Source organism: Scophthalmus maximus, chromosome 5 (assembly GCF_022379125.1).
Source record: "Scophthalmus maximus strain ysfricsl-2021 chromosome 5, ASM2237912v1, whole genome shotgun sequence".
Taxonomy (NCBI): Eukaryota; Metazoa; Chordata; class Actinopteri; order Pleuronectiformes; family Scophthalmidae; genus Scophthalmus; species Scophthalmus maximus.
In genome coordinates, this window is record NC_061519.1 from 21,209,237 (window position 1) to 21,231,140 (window position 21,904).

General features: G+C 45.0%; 2 protein-coding genes across 2 annotated transcripts in view; one reads left to right on the plus strand and one right to left on the minus strand.

Moving 5' to 3' along the window:
- Positions 1-86: 86 nt before the first annotated feature.
- Positions 87-5,480, minus strand: clul1 (clusterin-like 1 (retinal)). The gene is made up of 9 exons (XM_035634478.2): positions 5,334-5,480; positions 3,630-3,781; positions 3,252-3,400; positions 2,979-3,149; positions 1,633-2,077; positions 1,364-1,486; positions 1,033-1,247; positions 521-699; positions 87-330 (listed from the first exon to the last, which is right to left on the minus strand). Exons 2-9 carry the CDS (start codon positions 3,730-3,732, stop codon positions 315-317), a joined length of 1,401 nt encoding a protein of 466 aa, XP_035490371.1. The 5' UTR covers positions 3,733-3,781; positions 5,334-5,480; the 3' UTR covers positions 87-314.
- Positions 5,481-8,041: 2,561 nt separating this feature from the next.
- The window catches only part of LOC118310418 (collectin-12), a 38,144-nt gene continuing 24,281 nt past the window's right edge, over positions 8,042-21,904 (plus strand). The window contains exons 1-2 of the mRNA XM_035633342.2: positions 8,042-8,496; positions 11,018-11,068. Of these exons, the coding sequence (XP_035489235.1) occupies positions 8,490-8,496; positions 11,018-11,068 (58 nt within the window). The 5' untranslated portion in view covers positions 8,042-8,489. The remainder of the gene's footprint in view (positions 8,497-11,017; positions 11,069-21,904) is intronic.

A 21,904-nucleotide genomic window follows, 5' to 3' on the forward strand; every position in this document is an offset into this window, starting at 1 on the left:
GATTCCTCGTCGGGACTCATCTTTGAATCATTCCAGACGCATTTTTGCATTTCACCATTTTCAATTGAGACACGTTTTTATTTTATTTTAATCAAGGTTTTTTTTTATTTACACCCTAGGACAACAGGTAAGCAGCACAAAACCCTCTTTTTCTTTATTTTTTTACATTCAGCGAACAGCAGTAAATGACATTGTTCAGTTGTTTACTGAATTTACATTTCAACAAGATTAAAGCTACTACACAGGAAGACGGTCTAGTTCTGCACACAAACAAAGTGCTGGTAGAAGCTCAGGGAAGGAGCATTACTGCCAATTTATTCGTCCTCAAACCTGTGAAGAAAACAATAATTGCAACAACAATGATGTCAGAATTTTGACTTTGTTTACAGTAAATTTAGAATTATGTATTGCAAACCAAAAATCATATTCCTTTTATTTTTTCCTCCAAAGCAAAGGACATGATGTGATGACAGCTGCTCTTACTGGACTGAAGGTCGACGGGTGTCATTGAACGCCTCACCTGACCATCTCCTTGTACTTGTCCAGAGCCTCCTGGGCCACGTACTGGACGAAGGCCGGGTCCTGCGGCTCCAGCTCCCCGGGGACGGAGAGGATGAGCGGGGGAGAGTTCAGGATGTTGACCTCCACCTTGGTGTCCGCGATGGACGCGTTCTGCCCATCGAGGGTCTTTGGTGCCACCTAGAGAGTCGGAGAAGTATTGTCAGATTTAATCCAGCTGTGCTTTTTGTTATCAACCATCTTGATAATATGAACCAGAGCCGAGAGAGATTGCTGCATTAGTGTTTTTTGTATGGGAGCATTTCTCCTCGGTTTGAAGTAGGTATGGCTGAGTCACATGAGGTCAAACAAAGAAATGTTCAAAATGTTTGATCCAGGTTCATGAATGTAGTAGTTTTTAAACCTCAATGGTATAGTGGAAAGCTCCTACAGATATGTTTCTGTTTATCTTTTAAGATGACGCGACTACTCGATGTCTTATTTCACTCTTCTTGCCCTCATCCTCCTGCTCACCATGGTGATGCGGAAGATGTTCTCCGGCGCGCCGCTGTTGCCCACGGCCTGAGCCACCCAGCCGAATTCCGCCGCCATGTCGCTCAGCCAGTTGACCGTCTCGCCGGTGTGCCGCTGGACGATGGACAGGATCTCGTCGTACTGCTCTCCGGACACGTCCACCAGCTGGGTGACCTCGTCCAGCTCCACGTGCAGCTCGCGGACACTGGGACACTCTTGGGGGAAACGGGGAATGAAGATTGGGTCGGATCACGGGATCAGAGTGACGGTGTCAGACGAGGTCATCTCTGAGGGTGTGAGGGTGGTGGTGGTGGTGGTGGTGGTGCTTCACCTGTGAGCAGGGCTCCCTGGCAGACTTCACACTGGCTCTGGAGCTGCCAGCACTCTGACGTCTGCTTGCGGAGGTCTCTGCACAACTTCTGGTTCTGCAGGAAACGGGGGAAACTTTCCCTCACTACGCCAGAGAGAAAGGGAAATCTTTAATATATTTTCTTTACTTTTCCACCACGTGCCACTGACATTAAACAATTCAAAGGCCCTTTTGCCAACCAATCATGGCAACCATTGACATTCCTTTTTTTCATTTTCAGGCCCCTTTACCTCTCTTCTTCTCTTCTTCCACAGCCCCGTGGAGGTCGTCGAACGCCTGGGTCACCACAGCTCCAAATTCCTCCACCACACTCTTGCCAAAGTCGAAGAAGGAGTCCAGCACCTCCTCCAGGCCCACGCCCTGCAGGAAGCCCGAGTCCCGGCCCGGGTGGTAAGGGTCGGCGGCGCTCGCCTCCGTCAGCGAGTCGGCGGCGGCGTCGTTCAGGAAGGCTCTCTGCAGGACTCTGTCCAGCCGGCTGCTCATGCCGGACGCCAGCGTGACGCTGCGGTTCACCACCGCGCCCACCTTGGCGGTCAGGCGGTTGAAGGACTCCTCGATGCCGACGACCTCCGTGTCGGCGTTGTCCAGGTCCTGGTTCACCAGGATGTCCGCCGCGGCCACGCGAGGTTCCCGGGGGCCAAAGCGTCTGGACACCCTGCGGAAGAAATTCTCCACCTGCAATGTCGTACAAAGGTTGTGTTACTACTGTCCAAGGCTGTGGCTCCTAACCTGGGAGTCCTGATGAGAAAAGACAAAATAATGTCAACTTTTCTCAAATCTTTGCAAAATTTTTAGATCTCCACAGTCTGTCGACATGAAACTGTGAGTTGTTATTTTTACTGCTCACAACCTTCAGGTGGCGATGTGCATGCACCTTGTGACGGTTGGGGAACTTGTCTCTGGTCTCTCTGCAGTGTACGACAGTGGTGCAGTCATGACTCATCATGTGCCAACCAAAACTGTTACTGACGATTGGCAGGTTGTGCCTCTTCATGGCTATTTTCAAGGAATGGATAGATAGATAGATGGATATATATAGATATCTATATATACATCTATATATAGATAGATAGATTGATTCTAGCACTTTGAGATTGCTTTTAGCAATGAAAAGTGCTCTATAAATGAAATGTATTATTATTATTATTAGATAGATAGATAGGTGTTTTGATAATCCCAAGTTGGGAAATTCCGGTATGGTGTTTGCATTGGTCAACGTTTGTCTCTGGAAAATAGGTACATTTGTATATCGTGATGTCCTAAAAGTGATCCATTAATATATCTTTAGCACAAATATCAATGACCATGGCTGTTGCAGCAGGTACTTTGAAACGCGGTGGTCGTGTATTATTTATGTCCCCTCCAGAAGATACTCTTGAAAAATTCCATGTTTTTTAGTCACTGGCAACAGTTTCTTCACTTTAGCCTGATGTGTTGATGTGCACCGACTGGGGGGAGAAGGCGGTTTGATTCCAAAGGAAAAAAAATGTTCAGCCTTTCAGCAGCAGTTGTCAGCAGAGTCTGAAGGTCAGAGGGAGGAGTGCAGGCGGCGCTGGAGCTGCAGCAGTTTTCATACCTTGGCTTGGAAAGTTGCGAATCCCCTGCGGCAGGTGGAGGTGTAGAACGTCTTACATGCGTCCTCCAGACAGGGTCTGCACTCCTCCCACTCGGTCTGCAGGGAGTCTTTGCACTGCTCCTCAGCCTCCTCCAGCTTCTCCGTCACCTCCTTGGCCAGCTGGGCTGCCCCCTGGTGGTGGCAGAAGGAGATGGAGCACTGAGTACATTTCCCCCCCCCCACACACACTGTTTACATCCGTCTTCCTGTGGCCAGGTAAATGTTGCTCCTCACCCTCTTCTTGTCGCTGCTGTGCCTCAGGGACTTCATGAGGTGCTCGTGTTTCTGCTCGTTCCTCCACATCACCTCCTTCATCTGCTTCACCCCGTACAGAGCTCGCTTCACCTCCTCGTCCACCAGTTTCTCACCGTCCACGGACAACTCTGCAAGGGGGAAGGGTGAGGAGAGCCTTTTTTTATCAACACGTACACAACCACGCACAAATTGCTGACTCAATAACAGAATGATAAATCATCTCAACGTGCTTCGAAGAGCTGTGTAAAGTCGGTAGAATGATTTGTCGAATGCTTGAGTCATGTACGTCAGAAGATGGAACAGTCTTATCGTTTGCCATGTGTGCATGTAGACTGGATTTCCTCTGAGCCATCTCACGTGTCATGGTGTCCTCTGAGATGCCTTTGGGTGTTTCCTCGGGAGCAGAGTGGAGGACACCCAGTGTCACCACCAGCACGGCCACAGCGAGCAGGGGCTTCATTGTCCAGCTCCGTTGCACAGTGTCAGATGATGGAGGGGGGAAGGAAACTCTGAAAAGACGCAGGAGGTGTGATCCTGGGGTAAAGTGCGACTCCCATTTGCACGCCGCCAAGGTAAATATGAGCATGTTTCACACAGACACGCATACATATACATATGTTGATATGAGGAAACTAAAACAACAGGTGCTATATAAACTGATCCAGATCAGATCAACATCTGCACATGGTAGTGAGTGGGTCTGCCACATGGTGGTGCTGCACATCTGTCTGGACCTGCACAACTGCAACACTCAGATGTCAGGACGTGAACCAGGGGAGGGCGACTTTAGTACATGACACAAATCTCAGTGTGTAAAAATTAGATGGTATCACGTTCTGACTTTAAGAACAGTGATCGGAGGTGAATATTTAAAACACGTATAAGGCTTTAGTTAATGCTTGTATGCCATGTATGACGAAGTTCCAGTTCTGTAAGTAGAACTGTATCTTATGGTTTACAATGCTGTTATTTTGTCGGCCCACATGATGCAATCTACCCTAATAAGGTTGATTATGAGATTTCTCAAAATAAGTTGTTGAAAAATATAATTTCTTGTGATAATAAAAGTCATATGTCACTCTTAGTCAATTGCCCTGGATTACAATACAATACGTTTTACTCTAGTGGTTCTGATTCTGATGACTGGCAGGAATTTGTGGATTAAAAGCCATAAAAAGGGTTTTGTATTGTTTTCTTAACCCTTCCTCACTCAAATAGAAAAAGTGAAAATAGATTAATAGAATAAATAAATGCATTGTACGTCCACAGTGCATCATTTCGATTCCAAAATGTTCTCTTTGCTTCTTCTGCGAACATTTTTGTACCTTTTTCTTTTACCATACACTTAGCAGCAGTAGCACTAGGAGGTGAGCAGTGGGGGGTGAGGTATTTAATCTGAGGCATCATTAGCTTTACCTCAGATTCAAATCTGGTCAAGCTGCGTCGACGTGTGAACCATCTGCCGTGTCAGAAGGTCGTGCACCTTCCCACACACAAGAAACCTACTTTTTTTTAGAAATCAACTTCATTAACTCGCTTTGTTGTTTTCTGATCATCAAGCTGATCTCAGTCCACTGGAGACGCGGCCCGAGTTCAGCCAAACAAAGAGTTACACAAGTTGGCATCCAGCAGGGATTTACAGTAAATGGAGGATGTACTCATTTGACTTATTTCATTACGGGGTTGAAGTTGCTGAGATAATCAGCTTGATTATATCCCACTCACAACATATCTAACGGGGATTCATAACAGTATCTATGTTAACAAAGAAGACAGACGTATTGGCTTAACATTTAGAAACATGTTTTTAGTTCCCGAAAATAATTTCATAAATTGCCCAATCTGGCATCTTCCAATGGAAATTATTACAACCAAAATAAATCTGAATTAATTCTGAGATATTTTTCCTGTTATTCCTGAGGGATAAACATTCAATAAGAGTACATTATAATGCAAGGGAATACCAAAACAAATGCGTATGAAAATTAAGGTTTTGACAGAGAGTTTAAAAAAAGGTAAAAAACCCTTCACACCAGTGACCATGACAACAGAGAAACTCACCAGCAGACGACTGAAGGTGCGAAGCTTCTCCAGCGGCAGCGATAAACAAAGTGCTGTGTGTTGACAGTCTGAAGTCGTCTTGACCGGGTGAAGGTCTATTTGTGCTCTTTCCACACGGGCTTAATCCCATTACTGTCTTTACTTGATGTGGAGGCCCACGTTAATCCAGCACTCGACGCGGAGGTGATGTGTTTTGCATGAGAGGATGCTTAGTCATTTCAGACGCAGTGTTTACACTGTGGGGGGGGGGGGGGGGGGGGGGGGGGGGGGGGGAAGTATTGATTTCTTTTGTGGTGACAGGGTCTAATAACTTTTTGTGCACAATCAGACACTTTTTAACTATGAATAGAAATAAAATCGCTCAACTGTATGTCAGTAAATCATTATATTATACTATATTATTTTCCCCCCAAAAACTTTATTTTATTTAAGGGAAAAGTAAATTTAAAAGTTAATTCAATGCAAATATTCATTTAACCTGGAAAAATCATTTGTTGTACACACAAATGTTGAATTGTGTTAATTAGTATTTCTATATGCTGTGGTGGTGGGTTGGCTGATGAATCCACTGAAATCACGTCCTGAATCATCCCTCAGTTTGAAAAATCCTTAGTGCAAGCGATGTTACAATCCCCGAAGTCGGCACTTTACTTACCAGAGTCAAGTTATTCTCGTCAATAACCAACAACATCTGATTTATGTCAACATCCCTAAGAATTCAGCACTTTACTCATCTGAGTGTAGTTGTTTTTTTGCAGTGATCAACAGATGGAGCTTCCATCATGATGCATCAGACATTAAGATGCAAGCCTGGTTGGGGTTATGGTGAGGTGAGTGGACAGGGTGGGGTTAGTGGAAAAATTAGAACCCTTGTACCCGTGTAGGGGGGGGTCATCCTGATTAGTTAGCAGGGTGGGGTTAGGGGAACATTAAACCTGGTTCGGTTTAGGGGGAGGGTTCACACTGGTCAGGGGTCGTGGTGAGGTGAGTGGGCTAAATCCTCGCATGCACAGAAGAGTGTCATCACAACGAACTGATACTTTAACTGATACTTACTACTTTATCGTTTACCTTTTGTCAGCGTGGGATAATGATGATGTCCTCTGTAGTGACTCTCACACGATCAGAGGAGATTGTTGTTGCTGGGCCTGAGCCATGTGCTGATCCCATAAGAACTGCTGACTGCTGCGGAGCGTCCCTCCTTTTAAAACTCTTCACGCGACCGTGAATGTGCAAACAACACACATATATTCATGTTTGTAAAAAAACGCCCCGGTGGGTAACTTTAGTCTGTCACGTGTAAATAAGCTATTCTTAGATTTTATAACCAGATGTGGATAGTTTTGAAAAAAAGGGGGAACATTCCTCTCAGCAGGAGGCTTTTTCTTATCTCCACCAATGGGACACAGGGTGAAAGGGTCCCTGTCCCCGTCCCCCCCCCCTCTCCTCACTGGTGCCCTATCTCCCCCCCAAAAATGTGCCCTCTTTGCTTGCTGTGACCCAGAAAATAGGGTCCTCAATTCATAATAATGAAATCCAGTCGGTCTGCATCCTCTCTGACACCTTCAACACCTGGTTCCTATAACACTGCAGGGAGAAGCGTCCCACGGCCGACCTAAACTCAAAACAGTTGACCATAAAAAGGCCCGGGGCCTGCACGCAGGCCCGCCATCACAGAAGCTGATCACAAAAACACTCACACACCGGCATTTAGATGATCTTAAACTTCTTGTCAGTCCGACGTTCAAACGTTTCTTTTACAGAGCTTCATAAACCCACGTGTCGAGGAGGTGCTGGGGCACATAAGCAGCTCGTGGTGTGTGGTGTAGTTGTGCTGATCAAAAGGCGCCGAGTCCCGGGCTGAGGAGATAAACAGGTGCAGGGGATAAAGAGGAGTGAGACGTAATGGACGAAACAGTTAAACCCTGATCTGAGAAGAGCTGTGTTTGTTTCAGGGAGCAGACGTGGTGTAAATGATGTGTGACTGTAGCTCATTCAACAGGGGGGGGGGGGGGCTGCTGAAATATAATAATGGGCACGTGACACGTGTCTGAGAAACGATTACTCCAAATAAAACAAGTGAGGTTATTGACGAGAAAGAATAACTATGTGTGAAGACAGAAGATGTTGAAAACAAATGTCCTTGAATCTTTTTGTATTTGTTTTCTCTACGCACGTGCTTCTTTTCCTCTTTTATCAGTGATGATCACTGTTGTTTGTTTGACTCATGTCAATATCAAAGTACCTGAGAAACAGTTCCCTGGGCAGGAATGTTCCAGTACACAATTACACTTTTTTTTTTTTTTTTTTTAATGCATCCACTGTTTTTCCTAAAGAGCCAAGCTCAACTGAAGTAGTTCAGAATAGAAATCAAATCAGCGAGGGAGGCCAGCAGACGTTGACCTCAGACACATGGCTGCTGGCGACTCATCTGCAACATCTCCCTCAAATAGGAAACAACGCAACAACAACAAGTCTGCTTTCATTTTTGACATCCACATGTGATGCACAAGTTGCTGGAACCTGCTCCCAGTTATTATGCGTCTTGTTTGTTGTCTGTTGTGCGCGCGCGCGCAGGGCAGGGGCGCACACGGAGTGTGTGAGCCCGGTCGCGGGGGGAACACGTGGTTTCTCTCGGAGCAGCCCCACGGGCGCACCACTTCCTCTCTCACGTTTGGATTCTTTCACTCTTTTTTTTTTTTTTCTTCTTCTTCTTCTTCTCCTCCTCCTCCTCCTCCTTCTCGCGTTTCTGCGGGAGCCTGCAGACAGACTCGCCGGGCCGGAGCAGGATACACCCCTCACCTTGAAAAACATGCTCTCTCTTTTTTTCGAAACCGCCGCATGAATCGGAAGATCGTTTTTCCCTTTCTCTCGCTGTGTTTCTTCCCCCTCTGGACTGCGCAACTCCTACTTTTGTAGCTTTCCCCCCGCTGCTTCTTCTCTGCGCGGCCGCAGCATCCGAGGCGCCGCGCCGACGGTACCTGCGCCGAGAGGACGCTCCACATGGGGCTTTGACTTCATCTGTTTCTGTTTCCCCCCCCCCTAAAGCAGAGGACACCGGGATATTGTGCAGCCCCAGGGCAGATGCCATTGCGATGCAGTGGATGTGACTTTTTTTTCTTTCCACAACAGTTTCTCCGCGTCCTGTGAGGCACAATGAAAGGTAGGCTCCCGCAGACGCGCAGACGCTTTCAGAAGTTATTCAGAAGTTATTCAGAAGTTATTGTGAAAGCGTCACAAGGCGATGACTCCACTTGTGGCTCTTTCTTCCCTTTGTCACCTCTCCCTCTCTGCCGTGCCGCTCGTTCCTCCTCCTCCCGCAGTCGGAGACGGGAGGAATGCGTGGGCCACGGCTCGCCGCGTCGCACATCTGGCTCCGCTTAAACTGACTGCGCTCGGCACTGTTGCACATCTGGCTGCTCGCGCAACGTCAGACGTGAACTCTCTGTTCCCGGCGGAGCCGAGTGGCGATGGCTCGCCGGGACGCGAGCTGCGGCCACTTTCACCCTCGGTGCTGCTGGTGGTGATAAGAGTGTTTGAGCCGTGTGCTTTCAGGAGACGAGTCTGTGTCTGAGCAGAGACAAACCAGAGCAAGTGAAGACGACAGTGAGTCAGACGTTATTGTGGTGCAGAAGGACCTCAATGCAATGACATGCTGCCCTTCGACACACAACATGTAATGCAAAAGGACAAAAACAAAAAGAAAAGTGCATGAGTAATGTTGGTCAGTGGTCGACAGCTCGTCGTTGAAAATGAAGAAGGTTTTTTTTTTTTTGCTTTTGTTTTTTTTTACATTTTTTTATTACAGGCCTTCGCTTTTTTCCAGATGTGATTTTGCAGGCTTGTGTTTTTGGACGTTCCTAAATCAACATTGTGAATGGGAATGTCATCCTCACACACACACACACACGCACGCGCACGCACACACTAGGGCTGCAATTTACGATTATTTGCATAATCGATTAATCTGTCGATTATTTTCTCGACTAATCGATTAGTTGTTTGGTCCATATAATGTCATAGGTGCAAAATATCCGTTGTGTTTCCAAAAACTCCCAAGACACCGTGTTGTTTTGTCCAAACACGAAAAAGATATTCAGTTCACTGTCATAGAGGAGCAAAGAAACCAGAACATATTCACATTTAAGAAGCTGAAACCGATTAATCTATTATCAAAATAGTTGTCGATTAATTTAGTGGTCGATTACTAATCGATAACTGTTGCAGCTCTAACACACACACACACACACACACACACACACACACACACACACACACACACACACACACACACTGGCTTCACTTGAAAGGTCAACGAGCTGATCTCTTGTTACATAGAACAGACAGTACAGGACGTCTGCCACCTCGTGGTCCGTTGAAGAACAACACGCTCCTCTGGACTGTGGGCATGAATGTGATGAACACACTGCCCGCACATTAAATCTGTGTTTTAAGTGGCATGTGCCACTTCCTGTCGCTACTGTAGCTGCACTGTGAGGCAATGGGGCGTAACATGAAGTCTGTTATGTTCCACATTTATTTGCATTTCATTCGCCAGACTCCTGCAGAGCAGTCTTGATGGGCAAGATGCTATTTATGTAGTTTGGAGTTATTCATGCTATAGATAATTATTCCTGTGGTAAATAGCCACTACAAGGAAAAAACACAAACATGTTATAGCGAAGTATAATAGTCTGTGGTAATTTAAAAAAAGAAGTTTTTAGATGTCTTGTTACTAGATATATATGTTATCTATAGGAATTCTAAACTCTATCTTGAGATATAGTCATTTACGAGAGTCACGTGTAAACAAGACGTCTTCAAAACAACACTTTTTTTTTATCAATTTGCCCAAATGTCCTTTGAACTGTGAAATCGGTTCTTCCTTGGATCTATTCCAGTCATTTTTCCAAAAGGTTTGAAGTGTCATGGCCCCAAACAAGCAAAACCTCCTCCACAAATCCATATCTGAGTCTCATGTGTCTGTTTTCAGGCCTTTTGGGTAAATTAGGATGAATCCCTGAACCACTGAACGTCTCTCGAAAAGCCCGAACATACTTAGCATTTACTTAACATCACTGTTGCAATGAGACACCATCAGCATGTAGCTTGGGAGCACAGACATGAAACGGGCTATTGGGGGTCATTGTGAAGGGCAGATGAGGTGAGATGTGGTTGGGGTTTTAGTTTTCATAACTGTGTAGAGATTGATCTGCTGCTCTCTGTGATGAAATGTCTGCGCAAAACACACTTTTTAAGTCAGCATCAGAAAGGGATCGCAGCACCTAACCGTCCCGTCAGCCATCGCCGTTATCCACGAACAGAAGAGCTGCTCGAAAAGAGACGGCGCTCAGAGGCTGTCAGGCCACGAGAGTTGTGCGCAATCCCGCAAAGTGAAAAAAACAAGAAGAAAAAAACCCACCCCCTTACCAGCTCTTTACTGGAGCTCTCGACAGCATGTCGCAGTCTCCATCCGTGGACTGAATTTGCAGAGTTTGCAGAAAACGGAGCAAACTCTTTTCTGACGATGAAGACTGTGGCGGCCTTGGGGCGACAAAACCACCGTGCTTGTGGACATCCACCTCAACATTTGTTTTGTCTCTCACTAAAGTGTGACTAGTTGCGTTGCTCATTATATCTTTGATCCACAATGAATGCCTTTATTTCCTGTGTTCTCACTCTAGACGACTTTGCTGACGAAGAGGAGGTGCAGTCCTTTGGTTATAAGAGGTTCGGTAAGTATCGTCCCATTTCTTGACTTCCAGCAACTCCACTGGTTCACGTCCCTCACGACACATCAGTGATATCGACTTTCCCAGTTATTGCGTACAGAATATTTTCTTTAAATACTGCATTTTTTTTGCTTTTCTTCAACACACCTACAGGATACTCCCTAGGGTTTAAAGGAGGCCACACAATCTTATTTTTGGCTGCTGCTTTCGTTTGTATTCCTCTGTCAGAACAGCAGTGCGGTACAGCAGAAAGGGAAACCGCAGCATCCTGGGTGTTCCTGACCAGTCGGCTAACTTTTCGACCTCATCAGCGTCTCGGTGGACTTTTGTTTCACTCAGCACAAAAACTGCACAAGATAACTTGGTCTGAAACCCCAAAAGCGAGTCCCCAAACGTCTCCGCCCATTTCCTTTTCTTCTAATATCCTGAATGTATCTGGTTTCCACAAACTGTACGAACCACAGCGGCCAGAATTTCCAGACATTTTCCCGATCTCGCCCTCACATCAGGCAACGACAATCATACCCAATCGGCCAGATGCTGGTAACTCCTCGGCTGGGTTTAGCACTTTGAGAACGTAGCACATTCCACATTAGCACATTCCTTGAGTTTTAAGCGGATATCCAGCCGCAGTCATTTCCACGAAGCAAAAGAGCAAAATATACAAAATCTTCATTTGCAAAAAAAACCCCCCCACTGCCTGAGCGGTTGAATGTGGTCTCAAGTTCCATCATCGCACATTATTCAAACAAACAGGGTCTCGGGCCGACATATGTTTGAGTTTGATGCTTTACTTTTTGTACAGAGTCAAAATAAACCAAACATTTTAAGCACATTTGCAAAAATTCCGGGCTAGCCTTTCGACACCTGATTGTTTTTGGTACTCGTCCTAACAACTCATGGCCTCCGTTGCTCATTAGCTTCGCTCGCATCAGCCGATAATGTCTCTGAATTGACTTACTACAATTTCAGGGATTTTGTTTCTCTCTGTCGTTTGAAGCATAAAGTCAGGGTGGTTGTTAAAGTCATGGCAGCCACGAGTCAACCAGCACATTTTTGATGTACTGTAAAGAGAGCTGGTACTTTCATGAGCATTCATTCGCTTCCACAAGAGGATTAATAGAAGAAAACTTTATTTGTATTTAGAAGTGACATCTTACAAACACCTTTATTTGCTTCCATTTCTCTCCTACACTACTTCAGTGTGTCTATCAGTGTGAATTAGTGTCTCCCAGAAACTTTCTTCTTCGTGCGTGTCTTACTGCCTGACACCAAAATGTGTGTGTTGATTTTAACAGGCTTTTGCAGTTTTGAATACATTTAATCCAGAAAGAAAAGATGGCTGCTGAAAGAGCAGGGATTATAACCAAAAGCCAAAATCACAAAAAAAAGAGGTGAAAGAGATTCGTAGATTCTCCAAGTCTGTGGAACTCAACCGGACACCTCTCTCCCTTACGACACACTTGTGGTTATGGTTGTGAAGTGCACTGCCTCATTCCAAAGGCTTCCATGTGGTGTTTCATCGTGTGTGGACACATCAGATCATTTCCATCCTCATCAGACCCTTCAGTGAACCCTCAGTGCCTTGCAGGGAAGCGTCTGCCTTTGTTGCTTCTCCACTCACGAGGCTTTGTCCCTTTGAAGGAGTCATTTGACATTCTTGGATATTGAACACCGACGGATGAGGCGATTGACACCACCCTCACGGCTGCGCGTTAAAGCGGAAACAGACAACGTTGTCATTAGGATTTGTTAAAACGGACGGCGCAGTATTATGGCGAACCACTAGGGGCAGGCAAGTTTGTCTCTTGGCCTCTTACAGTATAGAACCAGAACCTGGAGGTGATTTACTTAGCTCAGCATAAAGACTGAAAGCAGAGGCACTGTACTCTGCCATAGTGTATGTAGGAGTTTATGATCTTCTCATCTCACTGATAGAAAACAAAATGGAAAAGCTACCCACTCAACTTCTCGCCCATCACATAGGCTACACGGCAGAGAAATATGTAGTTGTGCTCCTCACACGCCGACGGTGTGCAGAGAAATGAGGTCTTTGACCCGTTTTGACATCTGCTTTCCACAAGAGGTCTATTGTGTGTGTCCAAAAGACGTGGAGAATTTGCTGCGCTGCTTCCTGTCTGTGTCCATACTGGCAGTTTATTCAAGTCTATATATTCAGAGAGAGAGAGGGGGGGGCGGGGTTAGGGGGGCTCCAGGGTCCACGACTGGACTGTGCTGTGTCAGCTGCAAGGAGAGAGAGAGAGAGCGAGAAGAGGGGGATGGAAAAAGACAAAGACTCATGCAAAAAAGTTTTTCATGTCTATACTTTACAATCCCTCTCTGTTGTGTTCCTCTGTGCTCAGTTTCTGTTTCCGCACTTACTGATCTATTTGTCGGACGAATTATTTTGTCTGATTCAAGGGAGAAACATTTGTCAACAGTCACATTCCTCGCCCCGACTTATTTTGGGAGCAAAACAGCAAGTGGTTTTAATTTACAGGGACTTTATTACCAGAAAAGAATGTTTTCAGAATGCCTGCCCGTTACTTACCAGCCCCCCCCCCCCCCCCCCCCCCCCCCCCCCCCGGGGGCGTGCATGCATGCAGTGCGTGTTCTGTTGTCCTAATGAAAGATCACTCGCTCGTGTTTTCAATAAAAGAAAAAGTGGAGGGAGTCGGTGGAGGAGAGAGAGAGAGAGAGAGAGAGAGAGAGAGAGAGAAGCAGAAAACATTAAAGGATTACATCGCTAACGGGGTAACAAAAGGGGAGACACAGACAGATAAAACAACACAGACCACTGCGGGGTCGACTTGTTGTTGATCTTATTCCAGATCTGCAAAGTTGAAAGGAGCGGTCTGTGACTGGTCGGGAGGACGGAAGGGTCAGACCGGGATTGTCCAATTACAGGCCGGCAGGAATGCGTCCCAGACGAGGCACAAATCACGGCATCCTGCTGGGGGCCCGCTTTAAAGCAGGGGGCCTTCTGACCAGAGTCATCGCTGGGACAGGCAGGCGTGGGTCAGCTGCGAGTCAGCTGAACAGACCCCTGCACTTTAAGAGCAGCCCTTTGTCCTAATGCTGCTGATAATAACTCAACGGCAGACGATGATAAGAAATGAAGTCTGGAGCGAGCACATCCTTCCAGTCAGAGGAGGAATGTGTTCACATCTGCTCAACATGAGACGGGGACTTACCGGAAAGACAATTATCACTGGGAGAAAGTATTTCAGATGGGAAAATGACATCCTGACACTTGTGTTTCAGTCGTTTATCAGACCCAGTTGTCAAAAAAGCAGGGTGACTGCTAAAAAACCTACAGTCATACTGGAGGATTCTGTCAAAATGTATGTCTACTGCAAACATTAGGTACCAGCACAGGAAGCATGTGCCCTTTATGAACGCATATCATGTCTGTATATTTCCATACGTTGCCGGTATACTGGCACACGACAGTAGTATTTTGTTTCCCCAGTGAGAGGACAATGTGTTTTGGCCTCTACAATCAGCTTATGTATTTTTATGTAGCTGAGTGAGAGATCGAGCGTGTGCTCTCAAGGTTCACAGGGGAATTAAAACAAGCGTTTACTGGTTGGCATGAAGTTGCTGGTCCAAAGTGTCACAGGGACATCTGCATAGTTGAACCTTTCTTGGCTTCCTCATGTCTCGAGTTATAATCTTTGAGTGTTTGGTTCAAAGTAGTAAATTTCCTTCAATTCACAATAAATTAAAAATTCTCTCAGTCATCTTGTGTGAACAGCATGTACGGGCGTGAACAAAAATCTGGGTGGTGGATGGATGAGCAGTGTATCCGACTTTCACACAGGAGACTCTATCTGTCACTTTCATGCACAAAAGTACACCATTTTTGTACTTTTTGTGCATTACAGGACCTGTACAACAGGCAGCCAGGCAAGTAGAGGGAGTTACATTTACGAAAAGCACCAAGAATACACTGCTGCTGTTGATGTGTCCGGTATAGGAGGTGGTCATAGTTGGATGGTAGACAGTAACATGTGACTATAAAGAAGCCTCTGACTCCATTTGTCAACCGTTGGAGATCAAAATGTGTTGCCTTGACTCCCATCTGCTTCCAAAGAAGGACTGAAAGCCAGATGTTTTCCCTGAACTTTTCCGGAAGGGCTGTATCTGAGAATACAAAATGTAGCTTCTCCTACCATTCGCCTAGTCAAATTTTCGGCAGTAATGTCAATGAAAAATGATTTCAGACACAAAACATGACAGTTGCAGAGTTGTGCTGGAGCTTCTGTCAGTCACCGGTTTATATATATATATATATATATATATATATATATATATATATATATATATATATATATATAGCCATGGTTGTTTTGACCATAATCAGCCTTAACCCTTCATCAGACCTCTTCACACCGCTCCTTTGCCTTGTGTCCCCGAGGGATACGTCGGCCAATGGCAACGACAGGCCTGCAACCAACCTTCCCCTGATAGGGTGTTTTACTCTCACATAATGGATGTTTGTCTCCGTCCACAGAAGGTTTTGGCTCGGTCACAAGAACAACACACACTAAATTGCAAGTGTCTCACTTCATTTTCTGTCAACGGTCTCGGACCGGCCGGGTGAAGAGGTTCCCCATGCGGCCCGGCATCTGCGTTGCACTCGATGGAAGTCCTTTGGCTCCGGACGGGGCCAACATCAACCTTTTCTGCTTCCTCTCATTGAAACACAACAGACGGCTAGAATGAAACGTGTGTTTTTCTTTGTTCTGCTGTGAGTCACAGCACTTCTCACTATCCAGCTCTCAGACCTGGCTGCGGTGCGTGGGTTGCTCTGGCTGTGATTACGTTGGACCAAAACCAGCACGCCCCTCAGCGCTTTTTCTTGTTTAAGCTGTAGTACTTGTATTTTTGGAGATGCTGAAAAATGTCTGCGTGCTGCGCAAAGAAGTCGGCCATGCAGTCCCCCCCCCCCCCCCCTCCCCACACACACACACACAGACACACTTGTGTGTTTGTGTATCCACATCTGTACATCTCCTGCAAAAGTTAAATATCAGAAACACTACTAGTCTGAACCTACTATGTCTGAACACCTACTATGTCTGAACCTACTATGTCTGAACCTACTATGTCTGAACCTACAATGTCTGAACCTACTATGTCTGAACCTACTATGTCTGTATGTCTGAACCTACTATGTCTGAACCTACTATGTCTGAACCTACTATGTCTGAACCTACTATGTCTGAACCTACTATGTCTGTATGTCTGAACCTACTATGTCTGAACCTACTATGTCTGAACCTACTATGTCTGTATGTCTGAACCTACTATGTCTGAACCTACTATGCTCAACTTTTATTGCAGGGTTAACTGTGGTGTTGAGTAGTTAAGTAATTAGTACAGTGTTGGTTCCCACTAACTTGGGACAGGTCTTGAGATATGCACCTCTCAGATTTCTGACATTACTCCAGTCTAGTGGAGGCGAATGGAATTTAATTTGTTGAGGTCAGCGGTTCTCTTTCTAGATACAACAGCATCGTGTCTTCGGGTGTTCGCCCGGGCACAGCGGCCCGGAGGACTTTATGGTGTGCAAGATGTTTTGATTGTTGCCTATTGGCTTCACAGAAACATCTGAAAATAATTTTTCTTACAGCGAGGTCTGCGGTGTCACACGATTAATGGGGATACTGATTTGTATTTACAAAAGTGAACATCGTGCTGTAGTGAAAAAAAATTGGAACTAGACATTGATAATATAACATTATGATCATATTATCATCAGTAAGAATGGAATCCGCTTTTTTTTTTTTGCATTATGACCACTTTGAATATGGCACTTATTGATAAGAAGTAATTTTACTAATACATTACATAATTACTCTCCTTGTGTCAACACGGACTGCAGTGAATCCGAAACGGTCTGAGCTGGCGGTGAGATACCATCTTCTCTGTGGTCAGCACATTTTGCCATGAGAGAAGCCAGACTCTGCTTGACTGGTTGGATCCGCGCTGTGTGGTTTCATTGGCTCCCCTGGGCGATGAAGCCTGAAAGTGCCGTGCGGCGATGCGATGGAGTACAGCACAGATTCGGGCTGATGAAAATTGGGGTCGGTGATGATTGTTGTTGATTCAGCATCCTAAGTGCTTCCACAGCGGGCCACCCAGCAGGCGTGACCACACGAAAACCTCGACTGCACAGATGGTCGGCAGAGTCGACTCCAGCGTTAAACTCGGCACCCGAGCAGCGGTCTTGGGCTCAAACAAGTGTGTGATGAAATATTCCCAACCGGCACGACGAAAACATGTCTGAACTTATTTGTGTTCGTGTTGCTGTGGTTAGGTTGAGATAAGGGGCTTTTTTAAATGTCTTCCAGCAAACAAAGAAACTCTGTAGGGCTTCACTGAGGGAGCCATCGGGAGGACAGCGGTTACGGTTTTAAGGAATTGTTTGTTATTGATCACACTTATATAATCCACATTTCACAACAGCGCAGCAGGTTTTTTCTTGGTAATAGGAACATTGTGTTGGACAAAAATATGATCTTGAGAAGAGAGGTGCAGCATGTTGCTTCGAGGTTTCAGTTCAAAAGTACAACATCCTGTAAGTTCTTGCTTCACTCGACCCTCCTTTACACTTGGCCCGATTTAAACCAGTGACGAAAACTATTTTTATTCTAATAGTGGGTTTTATTATTGAAGCGGTCGCTGCTTGTCCCGTTTCACGTTTTTTTAATAACCATGTTATATGTGTTGGCAGACTATATACCTGGCTTGTAAATGTGTATAATGCTGTAAAACATAAAAAGCTTTTTGCTTTTCAAGCACTTTTGGCCAACGAATCTGTCCGGCAGATCCTCTAGAATCAGTTATATGTTGAAATTAAAATCATGCATCCACTTTCAATGGATTCCCAGGCTTTGATGTGATGTCACATTTGCTTTACTCTGTGAAAAATAACGCAAAGTATATCTCCAACCTCTGCTCCATGACATCAGTTTTACAGACATAAAGCTGCATTATTATTAAATCCCTTTGTCTCAATCACACGAATGGTTCGTGACAAAGAAATGACCAGCGTCTGCTAAAGACTGAGCGGATCTGGTTACATGTTTCCGAGCCCAAACTTTCCAGAATTTGATTAAATTGTAAATATCTTCTGATTGGAAAGTGTTTGATTATTTAAATTATAAGATGGCAAGTGAATACCGCTGGGTTTAATTAGCTACTCCACAGGATGTTCACATCGAGGTCAGATGGGGTACACTGATGTGTAATTCCCCCCCAACGACTGTGTTAACCAGTTGAGAGTGAACAACATCCACACAGATGAGGGTAGACTTTAAACATATATTTGAAATGTGTTTAACTCTGCCTCGTCAGTAATGGAAGAGATTTCCTTGTTATTGCACTTAGTCATTTTAACATGACCTTAAATCCAAGTTTGCTTATGGTATATGGTGTTCTCGGATTTGTAATCATCACCTTGTCCTGTGCCTGTGTTTATTGTGTCACTATTGCTCACAGAACAAACACACAAGTCGAAGCTTAGTCAACAGACGCTCATGAAGTGTGGCTGACGCGGTGAAAGTGAGTGGGGATCAATGACCAACCCCCTCTTCGCCCTTCCTCCGAGGTTCACATGGTCCTGTTTTACTTGAAATGACCTCATTCCGACATGCCAACCCCGGAACCTGAGCAGGAGGAGCCAGGGGGTTTCTTGTTCTCCACTCAGGCCAATAAAGTTAGTTTATAGCTTCCATATTTTTTTCTAGATTCATGCACGTAAATGGCGGTTGATCGAGAAATGTCTTCTTTCAACAGAACACTTTTCTTATAGTAAATAAGAAATAAGTGCTTTTTGATTTGCAATAGTCTGTTCCTGGTGCACATGGGATGCAAAAGTTTGCAATGCAAAGTGTGGTACGACGAGTTAGTGCCCAGGAGTGAGAACTGCTCTGAACTCTAAGAGAAGGAACTGTAGGCTTTTACAATAATGCAGGATTTTTAGAGCGTTTGTCCTAAGTGATGAGAGAAGTGTGATTGTGCAGCTGAAACACACCTTATCATATGTTAAAGTGTGTCTGTATGAGTGTACTTTTGCATGCCACTGCTTTAAAAACATTCCTTTATTATAGACGCAGGTGCTGGTTGAGTAGCATTTTACAGCTTTCCCTGGGAATATTAATTCTCACTTCAATTAAGAAAAAAATAAATCCTTCCTGCCAACACCACCTCTCCTTGCAAGCTCACTGTGGATCCACATCGCACGTTGAATAAATTCCATAACAGAATCTTCCCTTCATACTTGTGCCGGCAGATGTGATCTCCTAATGACACGGACGTGCACTGCCAGGCCGAGAGACGTACAGTGAGCGGGCGTTTCAGTCTTTAATGGAAACCGCTGACTGCAACACAAAGACGTTTTTTTGATATCTAATCCTGCCTCACAAAATATCCCCAAATACAGTGGCCCAGCTCGGGTTTATGAGGCACGCTGAAACGTCTGTCTCTCATGGGATTACGATATATGACCTATAAGTCATGTCTGTCTTCCTCTAACCAGGCGCAGATGGGTTGACAAAACCAGCTCTAATCAACTCCATGTTCACTGCTTCTTTTAATAGGCCTCCTAACTGTTTTCCCTACCAATTAGCCTCTATTTGTGCCTTTTAGCACTTTGGGAAAAAAATAACAGCAGCCCGCTCGGCTCACGAGAAATGCTCTATAAACGTTTGGATGCTGTTTCCGAGTGTTTCCAACTTGATGTTGCACAACCGCCACGGAACTCGGATTTGTCCGTAAGCATGCCAGAGGACTTGCAGTTATATAAACTTGGATGTTGAATGTTTTTTGCATGCCCCATGGAGCAGGTGGTGATCGGCAAGACTGCAGAAGAGTGCGTCGGTCATGGTGTTATTTTGTTTAGTTTAATTCTAACTATTTAATTCATCTTTTTTTATAGGCATTATCTGCAAATATCAGCAAGAGAGTCACATGATTTAAGGGACTGTATGATTGACTGTCAATTTAAAAAATGACCCTCCCACACTGTCTGAGAGTTAGATATATGAATTAGATCAGATGATGCTACAGCCAAATGCATGTACGATCAGATGTCTCACTGTCCTTCAAATCAATTACATGATACCTGAGTCTCCTGGCTGGATGTGTTAGGGTGTTTGTTCCAGACCCGATTTTCAAAAAGAACAACATCTCACAAGGAAAATTAGATGAGATCTTTCAATTCTCTCCCCAAAAAAAGACCCTTTCCCTTCTTTGACCCCCCCCCGAGTAAATTCTGTACCGTTTCCAAGTAAGTCGTTTGAAAACGGTTCAAGCCTCGAGGGATGACAACTTGATGAAAAGGATGTTTTACACAAGAGGAGGATGCCGCTCCACATTGTGTATTCCAGTTAAGCGTTTATGTTGTCTGTGGCCAGGGTCCTTCAAAGGACACTTTCCAGCTGCGTCAGCTTTGGGCAAATTGTGTGTTTGCATGTGTGCGTATCTGTAATGAGGGCATCGCATCTTGTTCAGACATGCAGCCATCCATATGTTACTTTCCTCTAAACAACCTCGTTTACGGACGGGTGGCTGTAAACCCCTTACTCTCCACGAAAAGGAAGTGAGCACCAGTGAGAAGGTTTCTTATAAAAACACTCAAAAATAGCCTTCTGCCAACTTTGCCCCCTTTTTTTTCTCTTTTACTTGGCATGAAGGGATGATGTATCAAATGTTTGCATGCGTCCTTTGATTGGGCTCCACTGTAACAAGGTCCAGATGTTCTAGAGGAACGGGGCCCACTTTAAAGTGTCATAAACCTGTTAGCAGACGGGGAAAAAATCACGGTCCAGGCATGCAAGGCAAGCTCAGCAATTCAAGGAAGCTAATGTCTGAGTAATTTGTCTCAGTAGTAACTTCCCCTGTTGGAGAGTGTTTACTTGTTAACATTCCAGTTGGCGACTGTTATTACTGGGGTAGCTATGAGGGCCAGGGGGGAACATCGCGACCCCCGAGCACCTTCTTAGCCCAAGGTTCAACAATGTCTAAAGAATGAAGTGAGTGGCGCCGCTCACCAGTTCATCAAACTCAAGCTGCACTAGGCAAACTAAATATGAGGTCAAATACACCAGTCTCATCTGTCCACATTACAGTGGAAGGCAGCAGAGAAGAACATTGAGTTATGAAGTGTAGAATATGAACACATCTGCTTACAGACAAAAACTGACAAAACTAAACTCTGGCTTGAAATACAAATGCCTGCTTAACAACGACAAGCATATATGTATGGGTATACACACACACACACACACACACACACACACACACACACATTTTATTGAGTTCTTGTCTCAGGGGTGGAAATGACGTTGACATTTACAGTTTTGAGGAAATGTCTCAATAACTGTTGGATGAACTTCCATGGAATTTGGCACACACGTTCTAATCTCCCTAAAGATGAATTACGACAACTTTGGTGATCTCACAATTCTTCATCTAGCGCCATCATCAGGTCAAAAGGTTAACTACTTTTACCAATTACATTCACATCAGCCTCAAGAGGTGATTGTGAAATATGACCATCCCGGCACACAGATAAAATTGTGAACATGGCAAAATAAAAACTGCTGAATCTCATCAGTACATTATTTTATTAATGTATTGGCATGCTGATGTTGGCTTGTAGCTCAAGACGAGGCAGTTAATGATTCTCCTACTTTATTATCCACTGAAACCAAACCTGGTTGTAGTTTGAACCATCATGGATGTGGACTGTGTGAAACCGTGATAAAATTTGGTTTTCGATCGGAAATCTTATGCCCAACCATGACGGCATGTCGTAGCCACAAAATA